Here is a 26,876-nt window from a genome sequence, read left to right as displayed (position 1 = left end):
TCGCAGGGTTATAACCAAGTGGGTTTCTCTGGGCTGCGCCATAAATTCTAGGACATATAGGATGTTCGTCTTTCAATGAAGTGGGGAGGGGTAAGGAGCTCTCACTCAGACCAGACACGGGTAGAGAAGGGAGGAGGAGATTGCGCTCCTCACCCCTCCCCTCTCCGTTGAAAGGCAAGCAGCCTACATGTCCTATATTTTGCGGCACGGCCTCCCCGCTTGGTCGCTGTGAGGGGAGACATCATATGCGCACGTGAATGTAGCCTCACATGCAGGAATCAGAAATATACAACTCGAGGTATACCTGTAGTTGCAATGCACCAATGTTGGCAGTCGTGCCCGATGTACTGGAGAACCTGGTGACTTTGCATGAGGTAACGAAATATCAAGGGACTTGTTGTGCCAAGTCATTCCTTCACTGTAAATAGGAAATGTCTTTGTGTAACTTGGCGGCACAATGGCAGGATCTGGCAGCGGAGTCATGCCATGCTCTGTAACAGTCTCACCCCTTGATATAGAGGCCTGCTAGGAACTTCCTGAAATAGTCTCACAATACCTGGTACAAATAACTGAAGTGTGAACTAGGTTTTAGCCCCAGCAAGCGTTCCCCTTGTTACATTACACACAAAGCTTTAGCCGCAGTGGTACAAGCCTCCAGCCATACAGAAACATTGAGGGAAATGTATCAGTTATTAATGTAGAAGCCCTGGAATAATCACTGCAAGAAATTGCGATTAATCCTACGACTGTGCCTCTTCCACACCATATGGGGGTGAAGGGGGCATGAAAAGGTCTGGCCCCTGGTGGAGTCGCCTCGTGCCTGCGCACTTCTGATATCTGAATGTTCACAGTTTTTTATGCAAAACTATGTTATGCCTGACCTGGCGTAGTTTCGTCCTCCAGCATGTCATGGCCGGTAGATAGATCAAGAGGTTTAAGCTACCGTGGGGACGGGCTTCATCACACACCTTTGTATATGATAAATACATAAACTTTGGATAAATGAGTGATGCTCCACCGTCCAAAATATCATACAAGTGTCATAGAAGAGTTAAGGTGCCGGAGGGGCTTTCCATGGTTTTAGACTGATGGCTCTGCACTTTTTGAAGCCATCTCTCATTATGTTGGGCATAAGTCTCCCGCTTACTATAAGTATCCTGACCCTGGCTGCACTCACTTCATGGGAACTATAATACACCTACATTTTAGTGTATGGGGCTGCTGGCTGGGAGATAGCAGTCAGGTGGGCAGAAATTTAGCATTTGACTCTATTCTTAGAATTGGTCAGACTCACAATCTTTAAAGGGGGTTGTAACAATTTTTCAAGTTGGAGCCTATTCACAGGATAACGAGCTGATTGTTGGGGGTCTGACTACTGGGACCCTTCGCTGATCTGAAACTGGAATCCCATTCTCACTTATTGGTGGAGCGACAGGACGAGCATGTATCCTGCTACTCCATTCAATAGTATGGGAGCGATGGAAATTGCACAGCGCTGGGGTATCTCTGGCATGAGAGTACCATAGATAACCAAGCGCTGTGCTCTGCAATTTCTGACACTACCATAGTATTGAAGGGAGCTGCAGGATACATGTTCCCCCTGCTGCCCCACCTATTAGTGAGAATGGACCCCTGTTCTCTGACTGTTGGTGGTCTATTCTCATTATTGGTGGGGGGCCAGAGTCGTCACCAAGTGGCTTGTTATGCCCCTTCTGTGGACAGTGATAAATGGCAAAATTTTGTGCAACCCTCAGTTTTACCACGTTACAAGGTGAGAATATCCCTTTAATTGTAACCCTGTCGAAATCCCAGTGAAATAATCAAAACCTACTTTTTCTTTTTTTCCTGTACATTCAGTCGCCAAATAGTTAAAATCCTTAAATTCCCGCCACGTCTAGAAGTAGTTTAAGGCAACAAACTAGTCACTTATTACAGATCCTGAATATCTAAGCAGCAATACTTCAAGCTCCATCTCCCCCGCATAAGATTTATAAGACAAAAACATCTGCCGTCATTAGCAAAACAAACGGATATTAATTTCCCTGAAAATCCATCAGTTGTTTGCATTTTCGGGGAAGTTTTGTTCTTTTTCTGTGATGGTTCATGATAAATGTATGTGTTTAGAATTATTCATTGCTTGCTTTCTGTCAGCGCCGATTGTCCTGAGTTTTATGAAGAAAAACAAAATCACATTTTCAATCTTCGGCTTCAAAAGAGCCAAATTTTATGGAACCAATTCTTCTGCCGCTGTCACATTAACTGATATTGATACCCTGTTTGATAAGATACCACTGTGCTGCCACCAAGGGGGTTACTTGGCTTACATAGATGAGGGCTGGGCACGGCCTGGGTTCTGCGGTGTATAATACAGATTACTGTGTGAGATGGTCCTAAACCCAATGATCCTCCTCCCTGTACAAGGACCTCTACATAGATGACACTGGCCCCTCATTACATCACTACTGACAATAGATGATGTCACAGCTTATCTCCTCCCCCTCCCTGTACAATGACCTCTATATAGATAACACTGACCCATCATTACATCACTACTGACAATAGATGATGTCACAGCTTATCTCCTCCCCCTCCCTGTACAAGGACCTCTACATAGATGACACTGGCCTCTCATTACATCACTACTGACAATAGATGATGTCACAGCTTATCTCCTCCCCCTCCCTGTACAATGACCTCTATATAGATAACACTGACCCATCATTACATCACTACTGACAATAGATGATGTCACAGCTTATCTCCTCCCCCTTTATGTAAAATCTTGCCTGTTTATCTGTTAAAAAATCCTCCAACATGTAAAATTGAGCAGAGAAGAGTTATATTTTATCCAGGATGAGTAAAAAAAAATACTACTTGTAAAGTAAAATTACTTGCCTAGATGTGTGTCCGATGAGGCACATTAGCGCCTGCTTTTGTGATCTGACAAGTGAAGCCAGGGTAATGCTCCCGGATTTATTGTGCATGTGCTGTATGGTGACCGCTTTGGTGCAATTGGACTCCACCAAATGGACCAACTCAGACTCCACAAACCTATAATAAAGTATAAAAAATTCAATATTTGCTTTAAATGTCTGGGCTAAATAATTAGATCAGGAATAGAACAGAGGTGAGCAATATTTATTGGTCCAAGGACCATACTATCATACTGCTTCATTTTAAGGGGCTGCATCAGTAACAGCACAAAATGCCACCCAAGACATTATAAATACCACAGTACAGCAATAAATACCACTCCAGCAAACACACACTGCATTTAGAGCAGGCAATTGTAGTGCAGACCCCAGAGCAGATAATGTTACTACTGGAGACCACATAGCAGGCTTAAAATAGTTTAGACCCCCAGAGCAGACAAATATTGGAGTCCCTAGAGAGCAGATAATAGAACTAGAGACCCACAGGGCATAAAACTCCTAAAGCTGGAGACCCCTGACAAATAATACTGGAGAGAGAACAGACAAATAATACTGGAGGACTGGAGGACCCTTCTTCCCCCAGAACAGACAAATACTGGAGACACCCCCACCCCCCCATTCCCCAGAACAGACAAATAATCCTATCGCCTTTCTCGCCTGCCTGCAGCCCCCTGCCGCTTCCTCTCGCCTCCCTGCAGCCCCCTGCCGCTTCCTCTCGCCTCCCTGCAGCCCCCTGCCGCTTCCTCTCGCCTCCCTGCAGCCCCCTGCCGCTTCCTCTCGCCTCCCTGCAGCCCCCTGCCGCTTCCTCTCGCCTCCCTGCAGCCCCCTGCCGCTTCCTCTCGCCTCCCTGCAGCCCCCTGCCGCTTCCTCTCGCCTCCCTGCAGCCCCCTGCCGCTTCCTCTCGCCTCCCTGCAGCCCCCTGCCGCTTCCTCTCGCCTCCCTGCAGCCCCCTGCCGCTTCCTCTCGCCTCCCTGCAGCCCCCTGCCGCTTCCTCTCGCCTCCCTGCAGCCCCCTGCCGCTTCCTCTCGCCTCCCTGCAGCCCCCTGCCGCTTCCTCTCGCCTCCCTGCAGCCCCCTGCCGCTTCCTCTCGCCTCCCTGCAGCCCCCTGCCGCTTCCTCTCGCCTCCCTGCAGCCCCCTGCCGCTTCCTCTCGCCTCCCTGCAGCCCCCTGCCGCTTCCTCTCGCCTCCCTGCAGCCCCCTGCCGCTTCCTCTCGCCTCCCTGCAGCCCCCTGCCGCTTCCTCTCGCCTCCCTGCAGCCCCCTGCCGCTTCCTCTCGCCTCCCTGCAGCCCCCTGCCGCTTCCTCTCGCCTCCCTGCAGCCCCCTGCCGCTTCCTCTCGCCTCCCTGCAGCCCCCTGCCGCTTCCTCTCGCCTCCCTGCAGCCCCCTGCCGCTTCCTCTCGCCTCCCTGCAGCCCCCTGCCGCTTCCTCTCGCCTCCCTGCAGCCCCCTGCCGCTTCCTCTCGCCTCCCTGCAGCCCCCTGCCGCTTCCTCTCGCCTCCCTGCAGCCCCCTGCCGCTTCCTCTCGCCTCCCTGCAGCCCCCTGCCGCTTCCTCTCGCCTCCCTGCAGCCCCCTGCCGCTTCCTCTCGCCTCCCTGCAGCCCCCTGCCGCTTCCTCTCGCCTCCCTGCAGCCCCCTGCCGCTTCCTCTCGCCTCCCTGCAGCCCCCTGCCGCTTCCTCTCGCCTCCCTGCAGCCCCCTGCCGCTTCCTCTCGCCTCCCTGCAGCCCCCTGCCGCTTCCTCTCGCCTCCCTGCAGCCCCCTGCCGCTTCCTCTCGCCTCCCTGCAGCCCCCTGCCGCTTCCTCTCGCCTCCCTGCAGCCCCCTGCCGCTTCCTCTCGCCTCCCTGCAGCCCCCTGCCGCTTCCTCTCGCCTCCCTGCAGCCCCCTGCCGCTTCCTCTCGCCTCCCTGCAGCCCCCTGCCGCTTCCTCTCGCCTCCCTGCAGCCCCCTGCCGCTTCCTCTCGCCTCCCTGCAGCCCCCTGCCGCTTCCTCTCGCCTCCCTGCAGCCCCCTGCCGCTTCCTCTCGCCTCCCTGCAGCCCCCTGCCGCTTCCTCTCGCCTCCCTGCAGCCCCCTGCCGCTTCCTCTCGCCTGCCTGCAGCCCCCTGCCGCTTCCTCTCGCCTGCCTGCAGCCCCCTGCCGCTTCCTCTCGCCTGCCTGCAGCCCCCTGCCGCTTCCTCTCGCCTGCCTGCAGCACCCTGCCGCTTCCTCTCGCCTGCCTGCAGCACCCTGCCGCTTCCTCTCGCCTGCCTGCAGCACCCTGCCGCTTCCTCTCGCCTGCCTGCAGCACCCTGCCGCTTCCTCTCGCCTGCCTGCAGCACCCTGCCGCTTCCTCTCGCCTGCCTGCAGCACCCTGCCGCTTCCTCTCGCCTGCCTGCAGCACCCTGCCGCTTCCTCTCGCCTGCCTGCAGCCCCCTGCCGCTTCCTCTCGCCTCCCTGCAGCCCCCTGCCGCTTCCTCTCGCCTCCCTGCAGCCCCCTGCCGCTTCCTCTCGCCTCCCTGCAGCCCCCTGCCGCTTCCTCTCGCCTGCCTGCAGCCCCCTGCCGCTTCCTCTCGCCTGCCTGCAGCCCCCTGCCGCTTCCTCTCGCCTCCCTGCAGCCCCCTGCCGCTTCCTCTCGCCTCCCTGCAGCCCCCTGCCGCTTCCTCTCGCCTCCCTGCAGCCCCCTGCCGCTTCCTCTCGCCTCCCTGCAGCCCCCTGCCGCTTCCTCTCGCCTCCCTGCAGCCCCCTGCCGCTTCCTCTCGCCTCCCTGCAGCCCCCTGCCGCTTCCTCTCGCCTCCCTGCAGCCCCCTGCCGCTTCCTCTCGCCTCCCTGCAGCCCCCTGCCGCTTCCTCTCGCCTCCCTGCAGCCCCCTGCCGCTTCCTCTCGCCTCCCTGCAGCCCCCTGCCGCTTCCTCTCGCCTCCCTGCAGCCCCCTGCCGCTTCCTCTCGCCTCCCTGCAGCCCCCTGCCGCTTCCTCTCGCCTCCCTGCAGCCCCCTGCCGCTTCCTCTCGCCTCCCTGCAGCCCCCTGCCGCTTCCTCTCGCCTCCCTGCAGCCCCCTGCCGCTTCCTCTCGCCTCCCTGCAGCCCCCTGCCGCTTCCTCTCGCCTCCCTGCAGCCCCCTGCCGCTTCCTCTCGCCTCCCTGCAGCCCCCTGCCGCTTCCTCTCGCCTCCCTGCAGCCCCCTGCCGCTTCCTCTCGCCTGCCTGCAGCCCCCTGCCGCTTCCTCTCGCCTGCCTGCAGCCCCCTGCCGCTTCCTCTCGCCTGCCTGCAGCCCCCTGCCGCTTCCTCTCGCCTCCCTGCAGCCCCCTGCCGCTTCCTCTCGCCTCCCTGCAGCCCCCTGCCGCTTCCTCTCGCCTCCCTGCAGCCCCCTGCCGCTTCCTCTCGCCTCCCTGCAGCCCCCTGCCGCTTCCTCTCGCCTCCCTGCAGCCCCCTGCCGCTTCCTCTCGCCTCCCTGCAGCCCCCTGCCGCTTCCTCTCGCCTCCCTGCAGCCCCCTGCCGCTTCCTCTCGCCTCCCTGCAGCCCCCTGCCGCTTCCTCTCGCCTCCCTGCAGCCCCCTGCCGCTTCCTCTCGCCTCCCTGCAGCCCCCTGCCGCTTCCTCTCGCCTCCCTGCAGCCCCCTGCCGCTTCCTCTCGCCTCCCTGCAGCCCCCTGCCGCTTCCTCTCGCCTCCCTGCAGCCCCCTGCCGCTTCCTCTCGCCTCCCTGCAGCCCCCTGCCGCTTCCTCTCGCCTCCCTGCAGCCCCCTGCCGCTCCCTCTCGCCTCCCTGCAGCCCCCTGCCGCTCCCTCTCGCCTCCCTGCAGCCCCCTGCCGCTCCCCCTCGCCTCCCTGCAGCCCCCTGCCGCTCCCCCTCGCCTCCCTGCAGCCCCCTGCCGCTCCCCCTCGCCTCCCTGCAGCCCCCTGCCGCTCCCCCTCGCCTCCCTGCAGCCCCCTGCCGCTCCCCCTCGCCTCCCTGCAGCCCCCTGCCGCTCCCCCTCGCCTCCCTGCAGCCCCCTGCCGCTCCCCCTCGCCTCCCTGCAGCCCCCTGCCGCTCCCCCTCGCCTCCCTGCAGCCCCCTGCCGCTCCCCCTCGCCTCCCTGCAGCCCCCTGCCGCTCCCCCTCGCCTCCCTGCAGCCCCCTGCCGCTCCCCCTCGCCTCCCTGCAGCCCCCTGGCGCTCCCCCTCGCCTCCCTGCAGCCCCCTGGCGCTCCCCCTCGCCTCCCTGCAGCCCCCTGGCGCTCCCCCTCGCCTCCCTGCAGCCCCCTGGCGCTCCCCCTCGCCTCCCTGCAGCCCCCTGGCGCTCCCCCTCGCCTCCCTGCAGCCCCCTGGCGCTCCCCCTCGCCTCCCTGCAGCCCCCTGCACCAGGAGCAGGAACTCCATGGAGTTATGGAAGTGCTCATTGGACTCCACTGCTGACTCCATTGAACTTCACATTGACTAGACTGCTCTGGTGTAACCAGTAAACTATCTTTCTCTTCTTGAGTTTGTGGCTGTTGGGCACAATATAAAATCAACTGGTTCAATAAGAAATGGACCATAAATATAATCCTGTACAAGACAATGATGGTAAAAATGCAGAATTTTCTCATAGATTGTAAACTTTTCCAAGCAGGGCCCTATTATTACTCCTAGGTGTCTTATTCTGTCTGTATATGTTCCCCATAATCTGTAGAGCGCTGCGGAATATGATGGCGCCATAGAAATAAAGATTCATTATATTTTTTGATGAAGTCTGGTAACGTTATTTCTCATGTCTTTATTAGGACTGGATCCTGGAAAATCTGAACAAAAATTTACTTTACCCCCAGATCCTATTCAAGTCAAAGGTAAGTGATCCCCTTTCTTACATTTTGTTATGGTGGACTTTGGCTCCTTGGCCTATGCTGGATATTCTTTCCATTGAAATCATATGTTAATAATGAGAGATAATAATCAAGAGTTTCATCGATTTTTACATAAAAATAAAAACATTTCTCGCGGTCAAAAAACACTTTGAGGTGCTGGTATCTGCTATTTATACTGAAGTTATTCAAGATTTTTCATTGATCGGGGTGGAATTTATTTTTTGCTGTTTCAAAGGGATAATTATTTGATTGCTGAGCGTCTCTAACAATATGTCATGGAGTCTGATGGAGTCATTGAAAACCTTCACTTTAGGTTTTTACTTATGATTGTGTATTTGTTCCAGTGAAAGCGGTGCTGAAGAAGAGAGAATATGGAAGCACGTATATGAAGAATAACTTTATCACCGGGGTGCGAGCTATGAATGAATTCTGCCTTAAACCCAGGTATCAAAATGAGCCTCACATCATAGATGAACAGGAGTTATAGGTTTCTCATTTAACCCATTGTCATATCTTGATGTTCTGTTACATCAAGGTGACAATTCCAGCAGCTATTAGGGGTTAAAGCCCATCTTTATGCCTATGATCAGCAACCCCAGGAACATGATAGCTGGGCTGCCATCACTTATGCACCAGCACAATATACTGGAATATACAAATACAGGCGGTCCCCTACTTAAGGACACTCGGCTTACAGACAACCTATAGCTACAGACAGACCCCTCTGACCTCTGGTGAAGATCTCTGAATGCTTTACTATAGTCCCAGGCTGCAATGATCAGCTGTAAAGTGTCTGTAATGAAGATTTATTGATAATCCTTGGTCCCATTACAGCAAAAAATGTTTAAACTCCAATTGTCACTGGGGCCAAAATTTTTTTTGTCTGGATCTACAATGATTTAATATACAGTTTCGACTTGCATACAAATTCAACTTAAGAACAAACCTCCGGACCCTATCTTGTACATAACCCCGGGACTGCCTGTAGTGAAATGAATACCTATTTACTTCCGGAAAAGCAAGTGGTAACTTGATGCTGGGACTGAACAGGGAGAAAAGGGAAAAGCTGTGTTAATACGCTGTTCGTAACGCACAGATTATCTTGCATTTTAATGACGTTCTTTTCAAAAGAAATCCTGTTTATCCGCATTAACCTCCATTATTTCTCCCTTTTTAACATCAGTGACCTGGAGCCACTGCGGAAGATTAGGCGGAGGAGTCCACACGACGACTCTGAATCGTTCACTGTGTTTCTAAGATCAGATGTAGAAACAAAGTAAGTAGATAGGACACGTGCTTTGCTCACACACTATCAGCCCCTCAGAATGGGTTTTATTACATGCTACCATTGTAGTGCTTTTTAATTAGAAGAATAATTCCTATTTATATAGCGCCATCATATTCTGTTGCGCTTTACGACTCATAGGGGACATATACAAATAAGTACACCATTAGCACTTGTTGTCTCTTTCAGCTCTTTATAGTTGGTATAATCTAATATAGTGGTTAATAGACAACCCAGGGGCCACACAGAAATCCGGGCTCCTCAGCCTGTGACACCTGGGTCCACTCTTGTATCTGTGTGTACTATACACCTAATGTACATAATAGAACCTCATAAGGCTACTGTTTAACCCCTGGAGATAGGGGCTACCTTAAAAATGGCCGAATTCAGAGACATTCCACATAGAAATTCTGCATGCTCGCTCCATACCCGGGTGTAGCAGGGAAGGAGGGAGCATTTTATAGGAAGCTTGGCTCGGTCATGGTCCGGTGAGACCACACTGTGGTTGTGTGCATGAGACCATAGACCGTATAAACATAGAGGAGACTAAAAGTTTTAACACTGGCTGATGCTAGATGATAAATTTACCTTGTCATTAGGTCTCAAGCACACAACCCTCTGCTGTAATGGGCCGCAAAAGGGAATATTTGTGGCCTGTTTTGGACAGGTGGGGCTGGGACAAGTGAGCGCTGCTCACCACACTGGTCTCTGTAGCTGGATGGCCACCTAGTCACCATATGATAAGATTAAATGGCCCCACTGCACCGTGCCCGTACATAACCGAAGTCAATGGTGGCTGTGGCGAGCTCACGGCTGCCATAAAAGGAATGCGAATGAGGCCTTACACTTATTAGATGACTTATTTTTATCTAAAACACACTACATGACATAAGATGGAATTGTCAACTCTATTCAGAAATGATGTATATGGATGAACATTGGACAATTGTATAAGATGCGAGATAATTCTTTACACAGAGCTATGGAAGTTTGGGGAAGCCCGGAAGCCATTTACCGGGAACGAAAGTTAAGAAAGGAAGAGGAAATTGCATATAGAGAAAGTGAGTTGTTAAAAAAAAAAAAAATAAAGAAAAGGTTAATGCAACATTGCTGTGTGTATTCTAGGACTGGGGAGTGGCTGATATAAGGCTAAGGCACAGTTCACATGACAGAATTTGCCATTTTCCAAAGTAGAATTCGTGGCAAAGTTGCTCTTCCTTTGAAAGCGATGGGATGCTACCATGTCATTGCCCATTTGCCTAGAAAAGATGCCTCATGCTTTCCTTATCCCTTCCTGGAAAATATATTTGCATATTTCCCAGAATCCCCCAGTGGAGCATTAAGCTGTAAGTCTCCACACACCTGCATACGCCCCATTAGGAGTTTTCTTTCTGGCCCATTAACATCTTGCAGAATTTAGAATCTGCACCACATGTCGGTTTTTGTGTGAATGTTATGGTCAAATGTAAAATCTATCCATTGGATAAACACCATGAAATTCACAACAAAGATAGCAATGTTTGTTCAGATTTTGTCCCTGCTGCAGACTGCATTAAGGTGCCTGAAGTGTGTCCTTTTTTTTTTATTTTTATAGATTTTTTTAAAACAATTTTTACATACACACATATAGCTGCCCCACCCACAAGTGACTATTCCAATAGCACAATCCCCACCAGTTAGCATAATCCTAGAAAACCCCTTTAAGTAAACTTCCCATCCCTCCTCCTTTCCCACGATATGCATAACCAAGATCATGTTTTATCTTCATTATTTAGATTTATTTAGAAATCAGAAGTTATTGAAGGAATATAAAGAATTTCTAGGAACTACAAAGGTATGGATATTTTGTTTTAGAATTATTACTAAAATTTGTGATCAAAACATTGAGCTAAGAACAGTAATGTTAGTGTATATGGTATTGGTTTCACACTGGTGGGAGCCTGAGATTTACACTGTTCAGCTCTTCTATACAACCAGGGGATGGAGCTGAAAGTAAATGTCTGTATAAGGCGGAATTTACACGAACGTATGGGGGACGACCACAAGCTTTCAGCCATACATATGTCCCCCATAAACGACAATGGCTGCATGGATCGGCACACGTGTGGCACCGTCCTATCTTCCTGTCTTCGACTTATCCTATCTTCCCTCGTGTGCACAGCCGTATGCCGTACAGCTCTATGAAGAGAGCAGGGCAGGCATACATTTGTGTAAATGCAGCCCAAATTGGAGAGAAAGATCCGGTTATAGCACTTCTCCCTGTGTAGTTTTTGGTGCAAGAGACTACATTGACAATTGTAGTTTAATTCCATCCTGTCCTGGAGTATACAATCTCTGCTGCCCCGGGATCTAACCGTAAATCATAAAATCTTTATGGTCGGGCAGGACAGATTCTTTTCATGAATAGCTTCTCCAGTCTGCTTGATGCAGTCTGATCTCTGTCCCTCCCCCCCTGCTTTACAAGGGAAGCTCACACACAGACAATTCCTGATGGCAAGACTCTGCCTTTATCCAGGGGAGTGAGGCACTCTGGGTGTTCTATAGCTCACTGTTATAGCTGACTGTGTTTGTTATTATAGCTCAGCTGTAGCAGAGCTGAAGTGTGTCATGTGCATCTCATGGATCCCATCATCTCTGATCTGTCTCATCTCTTTTTCTGTGTGTCGGATACTTGTGAATATTCAGAAGCTAAATGAAGTGTGTATAAACCTGTGCCCTGATAATCTAAGCACATTGTCAGCACACAGCATCTCATAGCACAGAGGAGTCATGAAGTGACTGCTTAGATAATCCTCGTTCACACCCTGGAATCTTACACTGACCATCACCGAGTGATAGGAGCTAAAACAGCAATAAAACTGAGTAAAATTGTAAAGTAAGGGGGTTAAAATGATCTTTATTGTATAATCATCACTAGGGGATTCCAAGTTGAGAACTTTCTTTCATGGGCAAACCCCTTTAATGATGGTGGCTGACAAGGTGTCCTCACTGTCTGTATCTCTGCACTCAGTATTGGGTTTTTTCTGCATTAACCTGACATTAACCTGTGCTTCAGCTCCAAGTAGTTGGTATCTTTTTTTGTAATGCGGCTATTAGAGCCACAAATGAAATGTCTAATGTATCGCTATCTCTTTTCTAATAGAAGTTTAGGGTAATGACCTGAGATATTGTGGAATAATGAAGCCATAAATCACCGTTATTGATTTGCTGAAAGTAAAACTCATTTCTAGTTTGCAGTGCTGGGAAGTCTACACTTTTCCTGGGGACTGTACCCATAGAGGCCGAGTATTAAAGGAGAACTGCCCAACATTGTATCTAACATTTTCATAACATACAGAAAGTTACTTGTGCTCGATACATTTAGTTTTGTTGTATTCTTGTTATCCATGACATTTCATTGGTGAAGGATCATCAATCTATTGGTCTTGTGGACAAATTCAATATAAATCTGAATGCATTGTGTCTGTGTTTGGTTTCAGCCCCGGTTAAGTACAGCATCCATGTTCTTAAAGGGTCCTGGGAAAGTTGTTATGGTAGCTATATGCATGTAAGTATTATTCACATGTGCCATACTACATTCTTATAGGTGACATACCTGGAACACATATATGCTTTCGTTTTTCTTTATCGAATTTTTCCATAGCAGAAAAGCCTTCCGCAGCAGAAATCTGCAGCAAATATGTTACAAAATCCGCGACAGGAATTCAGTATTTTGCTGCAAAATGAATGTTGTGGCTTTTGTAGCACATTTGTATACACACGTGGACAAAATTGTTGGTCCCTACATTTAATGAAAGAAAAACCCACAATGGTCACAGAAATAACTTGAATCTGACAAGTAAAAATAAATAGAATTTTTATGAACATGAACGAATGAAAGGCAGACGTTGCTTTTCCTCCAGGCTTTGACAGACTTTGAAAAAACGTAAATAAAACTCATGGAAACTGTCCTGGACAGAACTGATGGTTCCCTTAGCTTAATATGTTGTTACATAATCTTATGAGGCAATTGCTGCAATCACACGATTTCTGTAATTGTCAATGAGACTTCTGCACCTCTCAGCAGGTATTTGGGGGCAAACTGCTCCAGTGTCTGGGGTGTGAAGGTTTCGGCTCCTTCCAAAGATGCTCCATAGGATTTATGTCCGGGCTCATAGGAGCCACTTCAGAACAGTCTAATGGTTTCCTCTTGGGTGATTTTAGCTGTCTGTTGTGGGTCATTATCCTGTCCTGCATCTGATATGGGGCAGCATATTTCTCTCTGGAATCCTCCGCTAGTCTTGAGATTTCCTCGTACCCTACACAGATTCAAGACCCCCCCCGGTGCCAGATGCAGCAAAGCAAGTCCTGACATGGATTTTTCTGTTATGTTCTAAGTAGGAACCATGTTGTGCAAGGGTAACCAACAATTTTGTCCAGGTGTGTATGCTATTTCCGCCAGAGAATTTTTGACTGTTTCGCAAAATATGCAGAAAATGTAGTGATTTTTAGGGCAACGTTGTCAAGAATTTCTGTGGATCTCAAGTGAAAAGGGTAAACCTTCACGATATATTGACAGGTGGCAGGTTGTAGTCCCAAAGCTGTAGGGTGTTTTTAAAACGCAATGCAACAGCCGAAGAGAGATTTATTGCATTTACAAAACGCAACCATTAACGCCATGCGGTAACATTGCATTAGCACATGTGTTTTTTTAACAAAGTGTTAACACGTGCGTTAATTATTGTGTTTTGTAAATGTTCATTGCAATTTATTTAGGCAAATCTCTCTGCAGCTGTTGCATTGCGTTTTAAAACCACACAAACGCACCCATTTGGGACTACAACCTGCAAGCTGTCAATATATCTTGTAGGTTACCTCAAGGCTCAATTAAACATGAGTGCTAGAGGCACCTGAAACCCTTTGGTTTTACCTTGGCAACTGTTGGATAACTTGAATTATCTGCAATAAAGTTGGGTTTCTTTCATTGTGCTGGAGCATTTTTTTTAAGGCTACATTCACACAGACGTGTGCTCGACGTACTGTAGCACCGCCGCTCACTCCCGCCCCTCTCCATGGTAACATATGGCGCACAGCGCCGTATTCCGGCGAAAGATGTCTTATCTTTCCACCAGCCACGGAGTGGTACGGCGCCGTGCGCCCATTGACGGCTAGGAGGGAACGTATATACGTCGGTTGTATATACGTCCCCCATACATGTGTGAATGTAGCCTTAATCCTAGTTTGTAGTCCCAGCATGTGAATTTTATTTTCTAAAATCCTACTGTGGCACCGTCTAATGCAGGGAGTTATACCCCAGCCTTTGGTTCGAACGCATTCGCACGCTGCAGTTAAAACTGCATCTCAACCGCGTCGTAATAAGTTTTATGGTGTTGTTTTTTTTTTTTTTTTTTGAGAAGACATGAACTGAAAAGGTGAATCACTGAATTTACTGAACAGGTTTCCTCTTCGGGGTGCGTTCACACATGGTGTTTGCATTGCCTTTGCAACAATGGAAACGCAGATGCGATCAGCTAAGCTCCACCGTTGGGCGTTTGCATTGCATTTGTAAACGCAATGAAGATGCCACGTGTGGATGCACCCTTACAATACTACATCAAACCTGATAATGAAGCAGTTGAGTGTGCAATGTGTGAATGCACACTTATGGGGTTTTGGTCTGTAGTATGCTCTGGACATATATATTTTTGCTACATACAGTCATTTTGTCGCGTAACATTGCCTATTCCAATCTTTTTATTTCTTTTGAATACAGAAATGGGTTAAACTTTTTCTTTAAGCTTTTGGCCTGGGTGTACACGGGATCGGCCAGTATGTTCTCCGAAGCTATTCACTCCTTAGCAGATACATGCAACCAGGTAAGAGGCTGCCGTATACTTCTATCCTCTGTGAATTTCAGGATCTATCTTTGCATAAGAGATTATAAAGATACTGTATACATTGTATGGAATGTTTCCATGCAGAAATTGACAAATAAGTTGTTAAATTATTATTTTCAGTAAGTTACACTATTGACAGGTTTCCACTATTCTGAACATATCCAAGAAGGATGTAGAAAGTCACAGGGACACACAAAAATATGGGCTCTATTAAAATTATTGTTCTTTCTTACGGGGAAAAAAATGAATTCTTCTTATTTTTTTATGTAATTTTTTCAGTTTTATGGCTAAATTATCCATTTTTGCTTTCTCACTCCTAAAATGAGAACAGATAAAGGAGAGCGTAGATTCAAAATAATTAGAAAATCCTCACAATAGGCTTCCTGTTCTATGGAGATACATTTTCAGCAGTCATCTGATAACATGTACAGAGATAACACAGGACCCACCACTAATAGGCCATCTAGCTTCCCAGGAATGAACATATACAGCTTTCCAGAAAGTTTGGAAAAAAAATCTGAACCTTCACTATTTAATTTCATTAGCTTAAAATGTGCCCTGATGGACACTCACATCTCATGGGGCAGTCCCATGTAGCAGCTGCAAAAGGGGCAAAATAAAACTCGCTTGCCAATTACTGCAGATACTGAGGAGGAGTGTGTCGGGATCAGAGATGTGTCCTATGGACTGTTTGGATATCAAAAACCATGACAAAATTGTATATAAAACACACCTTTATTTACTGATATTTAATTGACTGTGTATTGAAGTATTATTGCCACTAGGTGGCGCTGCCTTTCATCAAGTGAGTCTGGGCAGCAGAATGTCACTAGTTGGCTGTTGCTGATCTGTTGCTATTATTGTCACCTTATTACATGTTATATTGTTCCCATGTCAGGAAGGATTTGGCACAGTCCATATAGTCCAGTCTCAGTAGCACATACATCCTTTTCTTCTGTTGTCAGTGCTTGGCAGCTCCCCTGTTTCGCCTAGTCTCTGTTATGGACTGGGTGGCACATGTCCACTATAGGGATCCTCTATACATACAAGTATAATCGCTCCTATCACTGGCTCCATCAGTCATCCATCAGCACCTCTCATCCACTGATCCTCTGCCACACGGAGACTACAGGCGCTGCTGCATGGTCTGTGAACATCACATGATTTTTGGGTGTAAAGGGAATGTATCCCAATTATTCATGATATTTGGTAGCCAGGAAATTCTTCAAGGACTTGGCCACTTTCTTGTAAATGTCAGTAGTAAATTTACAGTAGTGATGTAATGTTGGGTCACTTATCTATATAGAGGAAAAGGGAGGAGATAAGCTGTGACATCATCTATTGTCAGTAGTGATGTAATAATGGGTCAGTGTTATATATATATATACAGATCATTGTACAGGGAGGGGGTGGGGGATAAGCTGTGACATCATCTATTGTCAGTAGTGATGTAATGATGGGTCAGTGTTATCTATATAGAGGTCATTGTACAGGGAGGGGGGAGGAGATAAGCTGTGACATCATCTATTGTCAGTAGTGATGTAATGATGGGTCAGTGTTATCTATATAGAGGACATTGTACAGGAGGTGGTGGAGATAAGCTGTGACATCATCCATTGTCAGTAGTGATGTAATGATGGGTCAGTGTTATCTATATAGAGGTCATTGTACAGGGAGGAAGAGATAAGCTGTGACATCATCTATTGTCAGTAGTGATGTAATGATGGGTCAGTGTTATCTATATAGAGGTCATTGTACAGGAGGAGGAGATAAGCTGTGACATCATCTATTGTCAGTAGTGATGTAATGATGGGTCAGTGTTATCTATATAGAGGTCATTGTACAGGAGGAGGAGATAAGCTGTGACATCATCTATTGTCAGTAGTGATGTAATGATGGGTCAGTGTTATCTATATAGAGGTCATTGTACAGGGAGGAGGAGGGGATAAGCTGTGACATCATCTATTGTCAGTAGTGATGTAATGATGGGTCAGTGTTATCTATATAGAGGTCATTGTACAGGGAGGGGGAGGAGATAAGCTGTGACATCATCTATTGTCAGTAGTGATGTAATGATGGGTCAGTGTTATCTATATAGAGGTCATTGTACAGGGAGGGGGAACAGATAAGCTGTGACATCATCTATTGTCAGTAGTGATGTAATGATGGGTCAGTGTTATCTATATAGAGGTCATTGTACAGGGAGGAGGAGATAAGCTGTGACATCATCTATTGTCAGTAGTGATGTAATGATGGGTCAGTGTTATCTATATAGAGGTCATTATACAGGGAGGGGGAGGAGATAAGCTGTGACATCATCTATTGTCAGTAGTGATGTAATGATGGGTCAGTGTTATCTATATAGAGGTCCTTGTACAGGAGGGGGAGGAGATAAGCTGTGACATCATCTATTGTCAGTAGTGATGTAATGATGGGTCAATGTTATCTATATAGAGGTCATTGTACAGGGAGGGGGAGCAGATAAGCTGTGACATCATCTATTGTCAGTAGTGATGTAATAATGGGTCAGTGTTATCTATATAGAGGTCATTATACAGGGAGGGGGAGGAGATAAGCTGTGACATCATCTATTGTCAGTAGTGATGTAATAATGGGTCAGTGTTATATATATACAGATCATTGTACAGGGAGGGGGTGGGGGATAAGCTGTGACATCATCTATTGTCAGTAGTGATGTAATGATGGGTCAGTGTTATCTATATAGAGGTCATTGTACAGGGAGGGGGGAGGAGATAAGCTGTGACATCATCTATTGTCAGTAGTGATGTAATGATGGGTCAGTGTTATCTATATAGAGGTCATTGTACAGGGAGGGGATAAGCTGTGACATCATCTATTGTCAGTACTGATGTAAGGATGGAGCTGTAAACAAGGTAACTGCTGCAAATAAAACCTCTACAGAGTTAGCAGGTGTTCATGTCCAGAGTGAGAAATGTCAGATAAAATGTTTTGCTAAATCAAAGAAACATAATTACACGGAAAAATTTTAAATAGGTTATTAATTTTTACCGAGTGCCAGTAACCATATAAAATTTTCCTTTTTATCCAGATGTTTGTAGCCTAGAAATTTTATTAGTGTAAGAAAACTCCCAAGACGCGAGGCAGATGACTGCATAGAGATAAGCAGATACTTACCGTTATGTCTGATAATTGTCCCGCGCTCGCTGCATTCACAAGATATTACTGTGTATGACCAGTCTTCCTCTATAACCTTGGTGTAGTCATTGTTTTATTGTGCTCTGTATATAGGGAAGATTTGTTTTTGCCTGGTGAGGCGCAGCAGTTTTTTCTTGCTATTTGGTAATATATATCACTTCTTTTTTGGTGACTTCAAAACAGCAAATTAGATAAATTTTTTTTCCACAGCAGTTACACGGGGAAAGTTCCAGCATAATTTATTAATGTGCTATTTTACAGCCATGGCACTACCAATTAGGTTTTTTTTTATTCACAAGAAATGGGAAAAGGGGTTTTTAAGTATATTTTAAATATTGTGGAAATTGATTTCCGACTTTTAAAGAGAACCACCAACAACCCCCCTCCCCCCCCAGCAACCTCACACATTACCTTTTAGGTGTATTTCTATATGTTCCACTAATTCTGCTATTCATGAGATTAGAGCCATCATTCTTGTAAAATAGACTTTTATTGTTCCAGTCATGGAGGCATTGGAGCAGCATTATACAGCCAAACCCTCCTCACTGACTCTGCTGAAGAGAATTCCTGATGGAGGGGTGAAGAGCAAGGCTGATTTCTCTAAATATAGCCAACATCTGAGTCACACACAGTCACTGCTCATCTGTCACTAGCTTCTCACCCCATCCACAGGAATTCTCTTAAGGGTACATTCACACGCGGTATGCCCGCTATGTGAGTATACTGCCGTGTGCTGGAGGGGAGGAGGAGGTGGCCCCTCCTCCTTCCATAGAGAATAGCGGCGCACGGCCGCACACACGCCGAAAGATAGAGCATGCTCTATCTTTTTGCGGTGTGCGGCCCGGATCTGCGCCGTGACGCTATTGCCGTCTATGTGGACATATATGCGGCCGCAAATTTGTGAATGAGCCCTAAATCTTACAGAGGTGAGAAGGGAACACTAAACAGAGCTGTGTATGTTGTCTGTAGTTGAATATTGACAGACTATTCTGCAGTATTAATGCCGGCAACATTATCAGACCTGTCAATCAGGAACAGGGTGACAGGGCAGTACAGGGAACAATGAATATGCAGGACTCACTAACAGCGATTGAACTCGCATCAGGGGAGTTGCATATGAGTTTACAAGCTGATTTTTTTTTAACATTACAGCCATGGAGAGGAACCATTTAGGGGTAAGGGCAATGCTTCTTAATAATAGATTTTAATGAAGTATTTATTTGGGTGCGTTAATTTGGATGGCAGATTCTCTGGGAGTACATGAGTATGCAATTACTTTTACAATATACATCAGTATGTATTGTGGTATATGATACTTTATAGCAGTTGACTATAAGACCCAGTTTCAGCTGGGCCAAATAGGCTTCCATACCAGCTCTGTCGCTGCTGGTAGTTCTCCTGTCTGTTATGGCAACCCTTGGAGGTCTGTTATCATGATGCATGGGAACCAGTCGGATTTATAAGTGGTTTCCACTCTTAAACCACTTAAATGCAGCATCCGTATCGATTACAGCATGTAAGGAATTGGAGTTATATCCAGTTCTGAAGGGGAGAGTCGAGTGATTGTCATCTAATACAAGGCATCAGTGGTAGAACAGGCAGCTGCAGCTTTGTCGCCTTTGCATCACAGTTTTATTACTTAGTTTATACTTGTGATTTGTTTTATTACAGTTTTATGATCGGTATTAATTACCTTGACAATATCAAGGCTCGAAGTGCAAAAGGGACCATCTATTGTTATACATTTCTCTGCTTCCAGATACTGTATATACTCGAGTATAAGCTGAGCCACCTAATTTTACCACTAAAAACTGGGAAAACTTTTTTACTCGAGAATAAGCCGAGGGTGGGGAATTTATTGGTCACAGCCTCCCCAGTGTATAGCCAGCCCCCGGTAGTATATAGCCACGGCAGTGTATAGCCAGCCAGCCCCCGGCAGTGCAGTGTATGGCCAGCCCGTTTGCCTAGCACATTTAAAAAACAAAAACCTTTCCGATGCCCCGAACAGCTCCTCTTTTTTTTGTGTTTTTTTCATGCACAAACTGTATATTGTGAAGGGGTTAATAAACTTTACTTTTAGGTACTTTCTTTGGATGTGGCCTGAAAACTTCTCTGCTTGTATATTGCAGGCACTGTTGGCTTTAGGTATTTCACAGTCTGCGCGGACCCCGGATCCTGGACACCCGTAAGAACAGTAAATTAGTATTTAATAGCCTATAACAGTGATGGTGAACCTTTTAGAGACCGAGTGCTCAAACTACAAGCTAAATCCACTTATTTACCATGAAGTGCTTACATGACTTTTTAAGCAGTAACTTATTGCTACCTGTTGTTCTCCCACATCTTTCAATCGTATCGGCCCCCTGAGGCCACCAATACAATTGAAAGAAGGAGGCAAATTCAGACTATCATATAGCTTCTCACCAGGGTCTCTCTGTAGAGGAAGACTGGTGGGTCCAGTAGGAGGACCTCCAAAGATATTGCAGTTCTGTCCACACCTTCTCACTTTTCCCGCAGTTCCAGCCAATGAAGTGTTGCTTTAAAATAGCGCTAAGAGCAGCATCTCTAAACTTGCCTGGGACTGCAGGAAGATTTGGTAGATTTGGTGAACTGGGGCAATGGTCTGGGTGCCCACAGAAATGGCTCAGAGTGCCACTTCTGGCACCCGTGCCATAGGTTTGCCACCACTGGCCTATAACAAGATCTGAGGATGGATTTACTGACTAATGAGCTCTGTCTGTAAGCAGTAAATGGAAATCTTTGTTTCTTGTATGGCTCTCGGTTCACTTGTATGTTGTCACCATTCAGAACATAAACCTCAGTGCAGTACCAGATGTGTCATATGATGGAGAAAAAATAGCGCCTCAATGTAGGACTAACAATGGCGCCACTAGTATTTTTGTGATGGTTTCTATAATTTAGCTGAAAGGTTGTGTTAAAAACAGCTACATCTACATCTTAAAGGACATTAACCACTCAGATGAAGGACTGTATGCAAATGAGCCTGAGGGGCTCATAGGTGGTAATAGGGCCTTGAGCCCCTCAGGCTCAATTTCATCCAATCTTTCATCCTGGTGTTAGATGTCCTTTAACTACGACATATCTTTCTTATAAATAAAGGAAATCTATTATTAAAATCAAGCATGATAAGCCAGGGGCACTTACTCATAGCTATAGGCACCGTGACATGGTGGTTATCTTCCCTCCTTCCTGAAGGATCCATTAGCATAATTTTAAAAGTTGATTTTAGAAGGAAGGAGGCCATGGATAACAAAATATAAGAAGAGTACCACAGTCACGGTGACTGGATCTATGAGTGATGTCCCTGGTTTATCATGATGGAGTTTGATGTTAGTTTTCCTTTAAGGTAAGAAGCTTCTCTATGCCTTTTTCCTGCCTCTTTCTCCTTTAGTGAGCCCAAGGTCTGTCCACTTCAGACATATAACTGACATATTCACTCTTTCTATTCCTAAAAGTAAACTTTGTAGGGACCTCATTACGGAAAGCAACTTGTCTTGTTTCTGCTCTTTTCCTTGTAGTGAGCAGTGTATCTGAAAGCATTGAGAGTCCCGTCCACCTCAAGCAAATAGGACTAATGATTAACTCTTGCCATGCCTAGGGAATATTTCCCTTGATTCAGCTCTGTGAGGTGTTAAGAGTGTTTGTTTAAAGACCATTTGTAAAGTTATTTTCTCAGCTGTCATTGGGTACAGGACAAAAAGCTGATTGACGCAAATTGCTAAAATAAGGAAGAAAGGCAGAGGAAAAAGGACACAGATTTCTTTAATAAAATAGACAACAATGTTTACTTTTATCGTATGCACTGTTCATGTTGTCAAAAGCTATGTTTTAATTTTGTAGCAAATCTCTCTGTAGTCTGTATCTATACTTTTATTATGAAATCCTCTCTATGCTGGAGGGTGGAGACCTCGCTGCTGTGACGCACTGCTCCCCCTCCCCTCTATATATCTTCTGCTAGCAAGATGGAGTTCAGCAGTGAAAAGCAGATTAGGAGGGAGGATGATAAGAGCCAGAAATGCAGATAAAAAGGAACTTTGCTCTGATAAAGATGTATTACAGAGATTCTTGTAGTCACTTCTGAGATTGATGTATGTACAGTTTGTAGAAAATGTAGTGACAATTAAGTGCTAAACCTTCTAGAGCTTAATGTGTACATACAATCGCCATAAATGTCTTTTTACCGAATGGTCTTTTCATTGGATGCTGTCCTCCTAGAAGTGCATTAAAGGACTTTTAAAAGATTGTGTTAAACTCTGGTCATACCAAATGTAGGAAAGAAAAAAAAATGTTTAAACTGACTGTAAGGGCTAGAAGGCTTTTCTCAGAAATGTAAAAGTGATCACCTCATTCTTAGGATTCGGATCAATGAGATTTCTAACCTGGACAATCCCGACATGTGCCCACTTCCACGTCTTTTCATCACGTGGTCTGTGTGCAGCTCTGCTCCATTGGAATAATTGGGGCTAAGCTGCACTACCAATCGCCACCACTCTACAATGTGTAGCGCTGTGTGAGGCAGGAAGTGAAGAGATTTCTTCTTTTGACTGATGTCACTCAAAATGTTGCACAAATCACACTGGTCTGTTTTGGCCAATAATTGTATGTTTCATTAAATGAAATTCTTTCATATAGATCTAACTACTACTAGAAATGTTTGAACTGAATTGACAGCTGGGTTTTACCAGTCTTGGGCTACATTCACACTGCCGTTGCACGCCCGTAACGGGCAACGGCAGTGCACGGGGAGAGGAGGTGAGCGCAGCTCACCCCCGCCGCTCTCCATAGGAAGTCATGGCGCGTGGCGCCGTACTACGGACAAAGATAGGACATGTCCTATCTTTTTCCGGGGTACGGAGCGGTACGGTGCACCGTACCGCTCCCGTAGGGCGCCGTGCGCCCATTGCCGTCTAGGGGGGGGGGGGACATATATCGGCCATATATACGTCAGCGGTATATACGTCCCCCATACGCCAGTGTGAATGTAGCCTAAGATGTATTTGTGCACAGCCTGACAATATTGCACAACCCAGAGTATTCAGAATTGTTATTTTACAAGAACTTACTGTACTTTACATATCAGAACTACTGATGGGAGCCCTGATGTTCCCCTAGTTACACCAGACTATGGCGTGAATGAACATCACACGTGGCATTGTGACCACTGTACTATATGTCACCACTGCGTGTGATCTATACCTGGATCAAAAAAAAACAAAACCAAGAGGCTCTTGACTTAGGAAATGCACTGGTTTAAAGGTCTTGGCCACTATCCCTATAGTAAGTAAGTACCAGACCCTCATATACAGTAGGGAAAAAAGGATTTAGGCAGCCACCAATTGTGCAAGTTCTCTCACTTAAAGGACACCTGTCATCAGGTCTCTGCCACTAGTCCTGTCACTACTACTTGTTGGAGCAGCTCACAAGGATCCCATCCCAGGCTTTATCTAGTTATTTCATACATTATTCATTGTAAAATCATCTATTCTTTATCATGTAAATGAGGCTGGTCACATGGTCAGAGGCAGTGATGTCACCCCTGTTACCCCTCCCCTCTCCTCCCCCTGCTCATGTCTATGTGTAATGTATAGTAAAGCATTGCTGGTGTGTGTGCTGCATCTGCTGACATGCTGCATCCTCCTAATATACAGGTGAGAGACACAGACATCAGCTACACATGAATCTGACATGTTCTGCTGTAACATGGCTGCCTGGAGCTGCTGTATCTCTCCTATACACATACACATGCACACACAGGCTGCAGGGGGCGTGGCCACCAGCACCAGGAAGCACATCATTATACAGCCTCACATCATTATACAGGCTGTCAGTCATGCACTGGGGGTGTGGCTGTACCTCCCACTCATGAATAGAATGGACAGCTTGAATATGCTAATGCTTCATTGGACATTTCACAGGTCATTTGCATACAGCTTTAGGACCTCATTGCTTAGGTTTACAGGCATGTAGAGGGACAATGAAGGGATAGAGGCAATGCTCTCTAATGGCAGTTTATGAAAATATATTTAGTTTAGGGGGGTTATTTTGCATGACGGGTTCTCTTTAAAAAGATGAGAGAGGCCTGTAATTGACCTCCTAGGTAGAACCTCAACTAATGAGAGACAAAATGTGACCACAAATCTAGAAATCACATGGTCTGATCTTTAACCCCTTCGTATTGCAGCGTTTTTCTGTTCATTTTTCACTCTTCACCTTCAAAAATCTATACCTTCTGCTATTTTCTGTGTACAGAGCTGTGTGAGGGCTTATTTTCTGCGTAACAAATTTTACTTCTCAGTGATGGTATTTATTAATCCATGCCGTGTACTGGGAAACTGAAAAATAATTCCAAATGTGGTGAACAAACGCATTTGCGTCACTTTCTTTTTGGCTCAGTTTTTAAGTCTTTCACTGTGCGCTCCAAATAACGCCTCTGCTTTATTCTTTGATTCGGTACCATTACAGGGATACCAAATGTATATAGGTTTATTTGTGTTTTAATACATTAAAAAAAATTGGTTTCAGCATCATTTAACCTTAATACCTTTTCATACTTCGATGTATGGTGTTAGGTGTAATTTTTAGCGATGAGCTGACGTTTTCATTGCTACCATTATGAGCACTGTGCAACCATTCGATCACTTTTTATAAATTTTTCTATTTTATGTAAAATGGTGTAAAAGTCTTCTTTCAGACATTTGGGGGCTATTTTCTGTTATGTGGTAAACCACCGGCAATAATTGTTTTTATATTTTGATAGATCGGACGTTTTTTCGGATGTGGCGATACCTAACATGTTAGTGATTTTGACTGTTTATTTAGTTTTATATCAGTTCTAGGGAAAGAATGGGGGGTGATTAGAATTTTTGATTTGATCTTGCTATTATTTATCTAGAAAAATTTAACCCTAGATAGTCTGATCATTCCTACCATATACCGCAATACTACTGTATTGCGTTATATTGTGTTTTTACAAAGGATTAATTACAATGAGCCACTGGCTCTCTAAGAAACCAAATTGAAGCTCTGTACCAGGCAGGGATGACTGATTCTACAATGGGCAGCCGCTTGGTGTAAAGAATTCAACTGTCGAACAAGTAATTAAAAAATGTAAGACATATAAGGTGACTGATAATATCCCTCAATCAAGGGCTCCATGTAATGATCACAAGAATGGTGAGTAAAAATCCCAGAACCACACAGGAGGGGACCTAGTAAATGACCTGCAGGAAGCTAGGACCATCGTTACAAAGGCTCCCATCAGTAGCACACTACACCACCAGGAACTTGGGATCCTGCAGTGCCAGACGTGTCCCCCCTGCTTAAGCCAGTACATATCCGGGCCCATCTGAAGTTCGCTAGAGAGCATTTGGATGTTCCAAAAGAGTATTGGGAGAATTTTATATGGTCTGATGAAACCAAAGTACCGTATATACTCGAGTATAAGCCGACCCGAGTATAAGCCGAGACCCCTAATTTTACTACCAAAAACTGGGAAAACCTATTGACTCAAGTATAAGCCAAGGGTGTAGTATATAGGCAGCCCCCCACGTAGTATACAGGCAGCCCCCCAATGTAGTATACAGGCAGCCCCCTGCCAAAAAAAAATAAAAAACGTAACACTCACCCTCCGACGTCCTGATCGCTGGCGCGGGTCCCGGCGGCTCCTCTTCTCTTTTCTTTCTTCTCTGTTCTCTCGCAGGCAGAGTCGCGTCCATGCAGCCTGCCGGCGGGTGCATAGTGTGCGCCGCTGCAGATTGCATGGACGCGAGAAGAGGAGCCGCCGGGACCCGCGCGGAAGATCAGGAGCCTCGCGCTGAAGATTGGGACATGCGCCAACGATCCGGACACCAGAGGGTGAGTATTACGTTTTTTATTTTTTGCTTGACTCGTGTATAAGCCGAGGTGAGTTTTTTCAGCACATTTTTTGTGCTGAAAAACTCGGCTTATACACAAGTATAAACCTGTTCTCTGCAAAGGGACCATGACGAATGATCCGTGTATGTGAAAGAATGAATAGGGCTATGTACAGTGAGATTTTAAGTGAAAACCTCCATCCATCCAGCATTGAAGATGGAACTTGGCTGGGCCGTGTAGCATGACAACGATCCCAAGCACACCGCCACCACGGGAACGAAGGAGCGGCTTCGTAAGAAGGATTTCAAGGTCCTTGAGTGGCCTAGCCAGTCTCCTGATCTCAACCCCATAGAAAAACCTTTAAAGTCTGTGTTGCCTAGTGACAGCCCCAAAACATTACCGCTCTAGAGGAGATCTGCATGGAGGAATGGACCAACATACCAGCAACAGCGTGTGCCAACCTTGTAAAGACCTACAGGAAAAATTACACCTCTGTCATTGCCAACAAAGGATATATAACAAAGTATTGAGATGAACTTTTGTTATTGACCAAATACTTACTTTCCAATTTATTAATTTGCAAATAAATTCTTTAAAAATCAGACATGATCAGACTAAAAATGTGATTTTCAGAATTTGTCTCTCATAGTTGAGGTTCTACCTAGGATGTCAATTACAGACATCTCATCTTTTTAAGTGAGAGAACTTACACAATTGTTGGCTGTCTAAATACCCCCCCTTCCCCCACTGTACAACTTACCCTGACTTCCTGTGATGTCCTGTGTCCTGCTGTGTTTCAGGGGATGGAGGAGGCAGTGCAGTAATTACTCTATCCACAGTAATTGCCTCTCCACTCCAACCACTGCTATGGAAATGTTTAACACAGAGGGGACATTCATACAGTAATGACTGTACAGTACACTCCATCCACCGGAAGACAGCAG

At 46.3% G+C, this 26,876-nt stretch overlaps 1 protein-coding gene across 1 annotated transcript in view; it reads left to right on the top strand.

The window, feature by feature from the left end:
• The window catches only part of SLC30A9 (solute carrier family 30 member 9), a 61,817-nt gene that overhangs the window by 10,705 nt on the left and 24,236 nt on the right, over positions 1–26,876 (top strand). The window contains exons 3-10 of the mRNA XM_072125011.1: positions 7,639–7,701; positions 8,064–8,163; positions 8,903–8,995; positions 9,983–10,065; positions 10,780–10,838; positions 12,484–12,551; positions 14,757–14,859; positions 20,187–20,242. Of these exons, the coding sequence (XP_071981112.1) occupies positions 7,639–7,701; positions 8,064–8,163; positions 8,903–8,995; positions 9,983–10,065; positions 10,780–10,838; positions 12,484–12,551; positions 14,757–14,859; positions 20,187–20,242 (625 nt within the window). The remainder of the gene's footprint in view (positions 1–7,638; positions 7,702–8,063; positions 8,164–8,902; positions 8,996–9,982; positions 10,066–10,779; positions 10,839–12,483; positions 12,552–14,756; positions 14,860–20,186; positions 20,243–26,876) is intronic.

This window comes from Engystomops pustulosus, chromosome 1 (genome assembly GCF_040894005.1).
Source record: "Engystomops pustulosus chromosome 1, aEngPut4.maternal, whole genome shotgun sequence".
In the NCBI taxonomy this organism is placed as follows: domain Eukaryota; kingdom Metazoa; phylum Chordata; class Amphibia; order Anura; family Leptodactylidae; genus Engystomops; species Engystomops pustulosus.
This window is presented reverse-complemented; position numbering and strand designations above follow the sequence as displayed.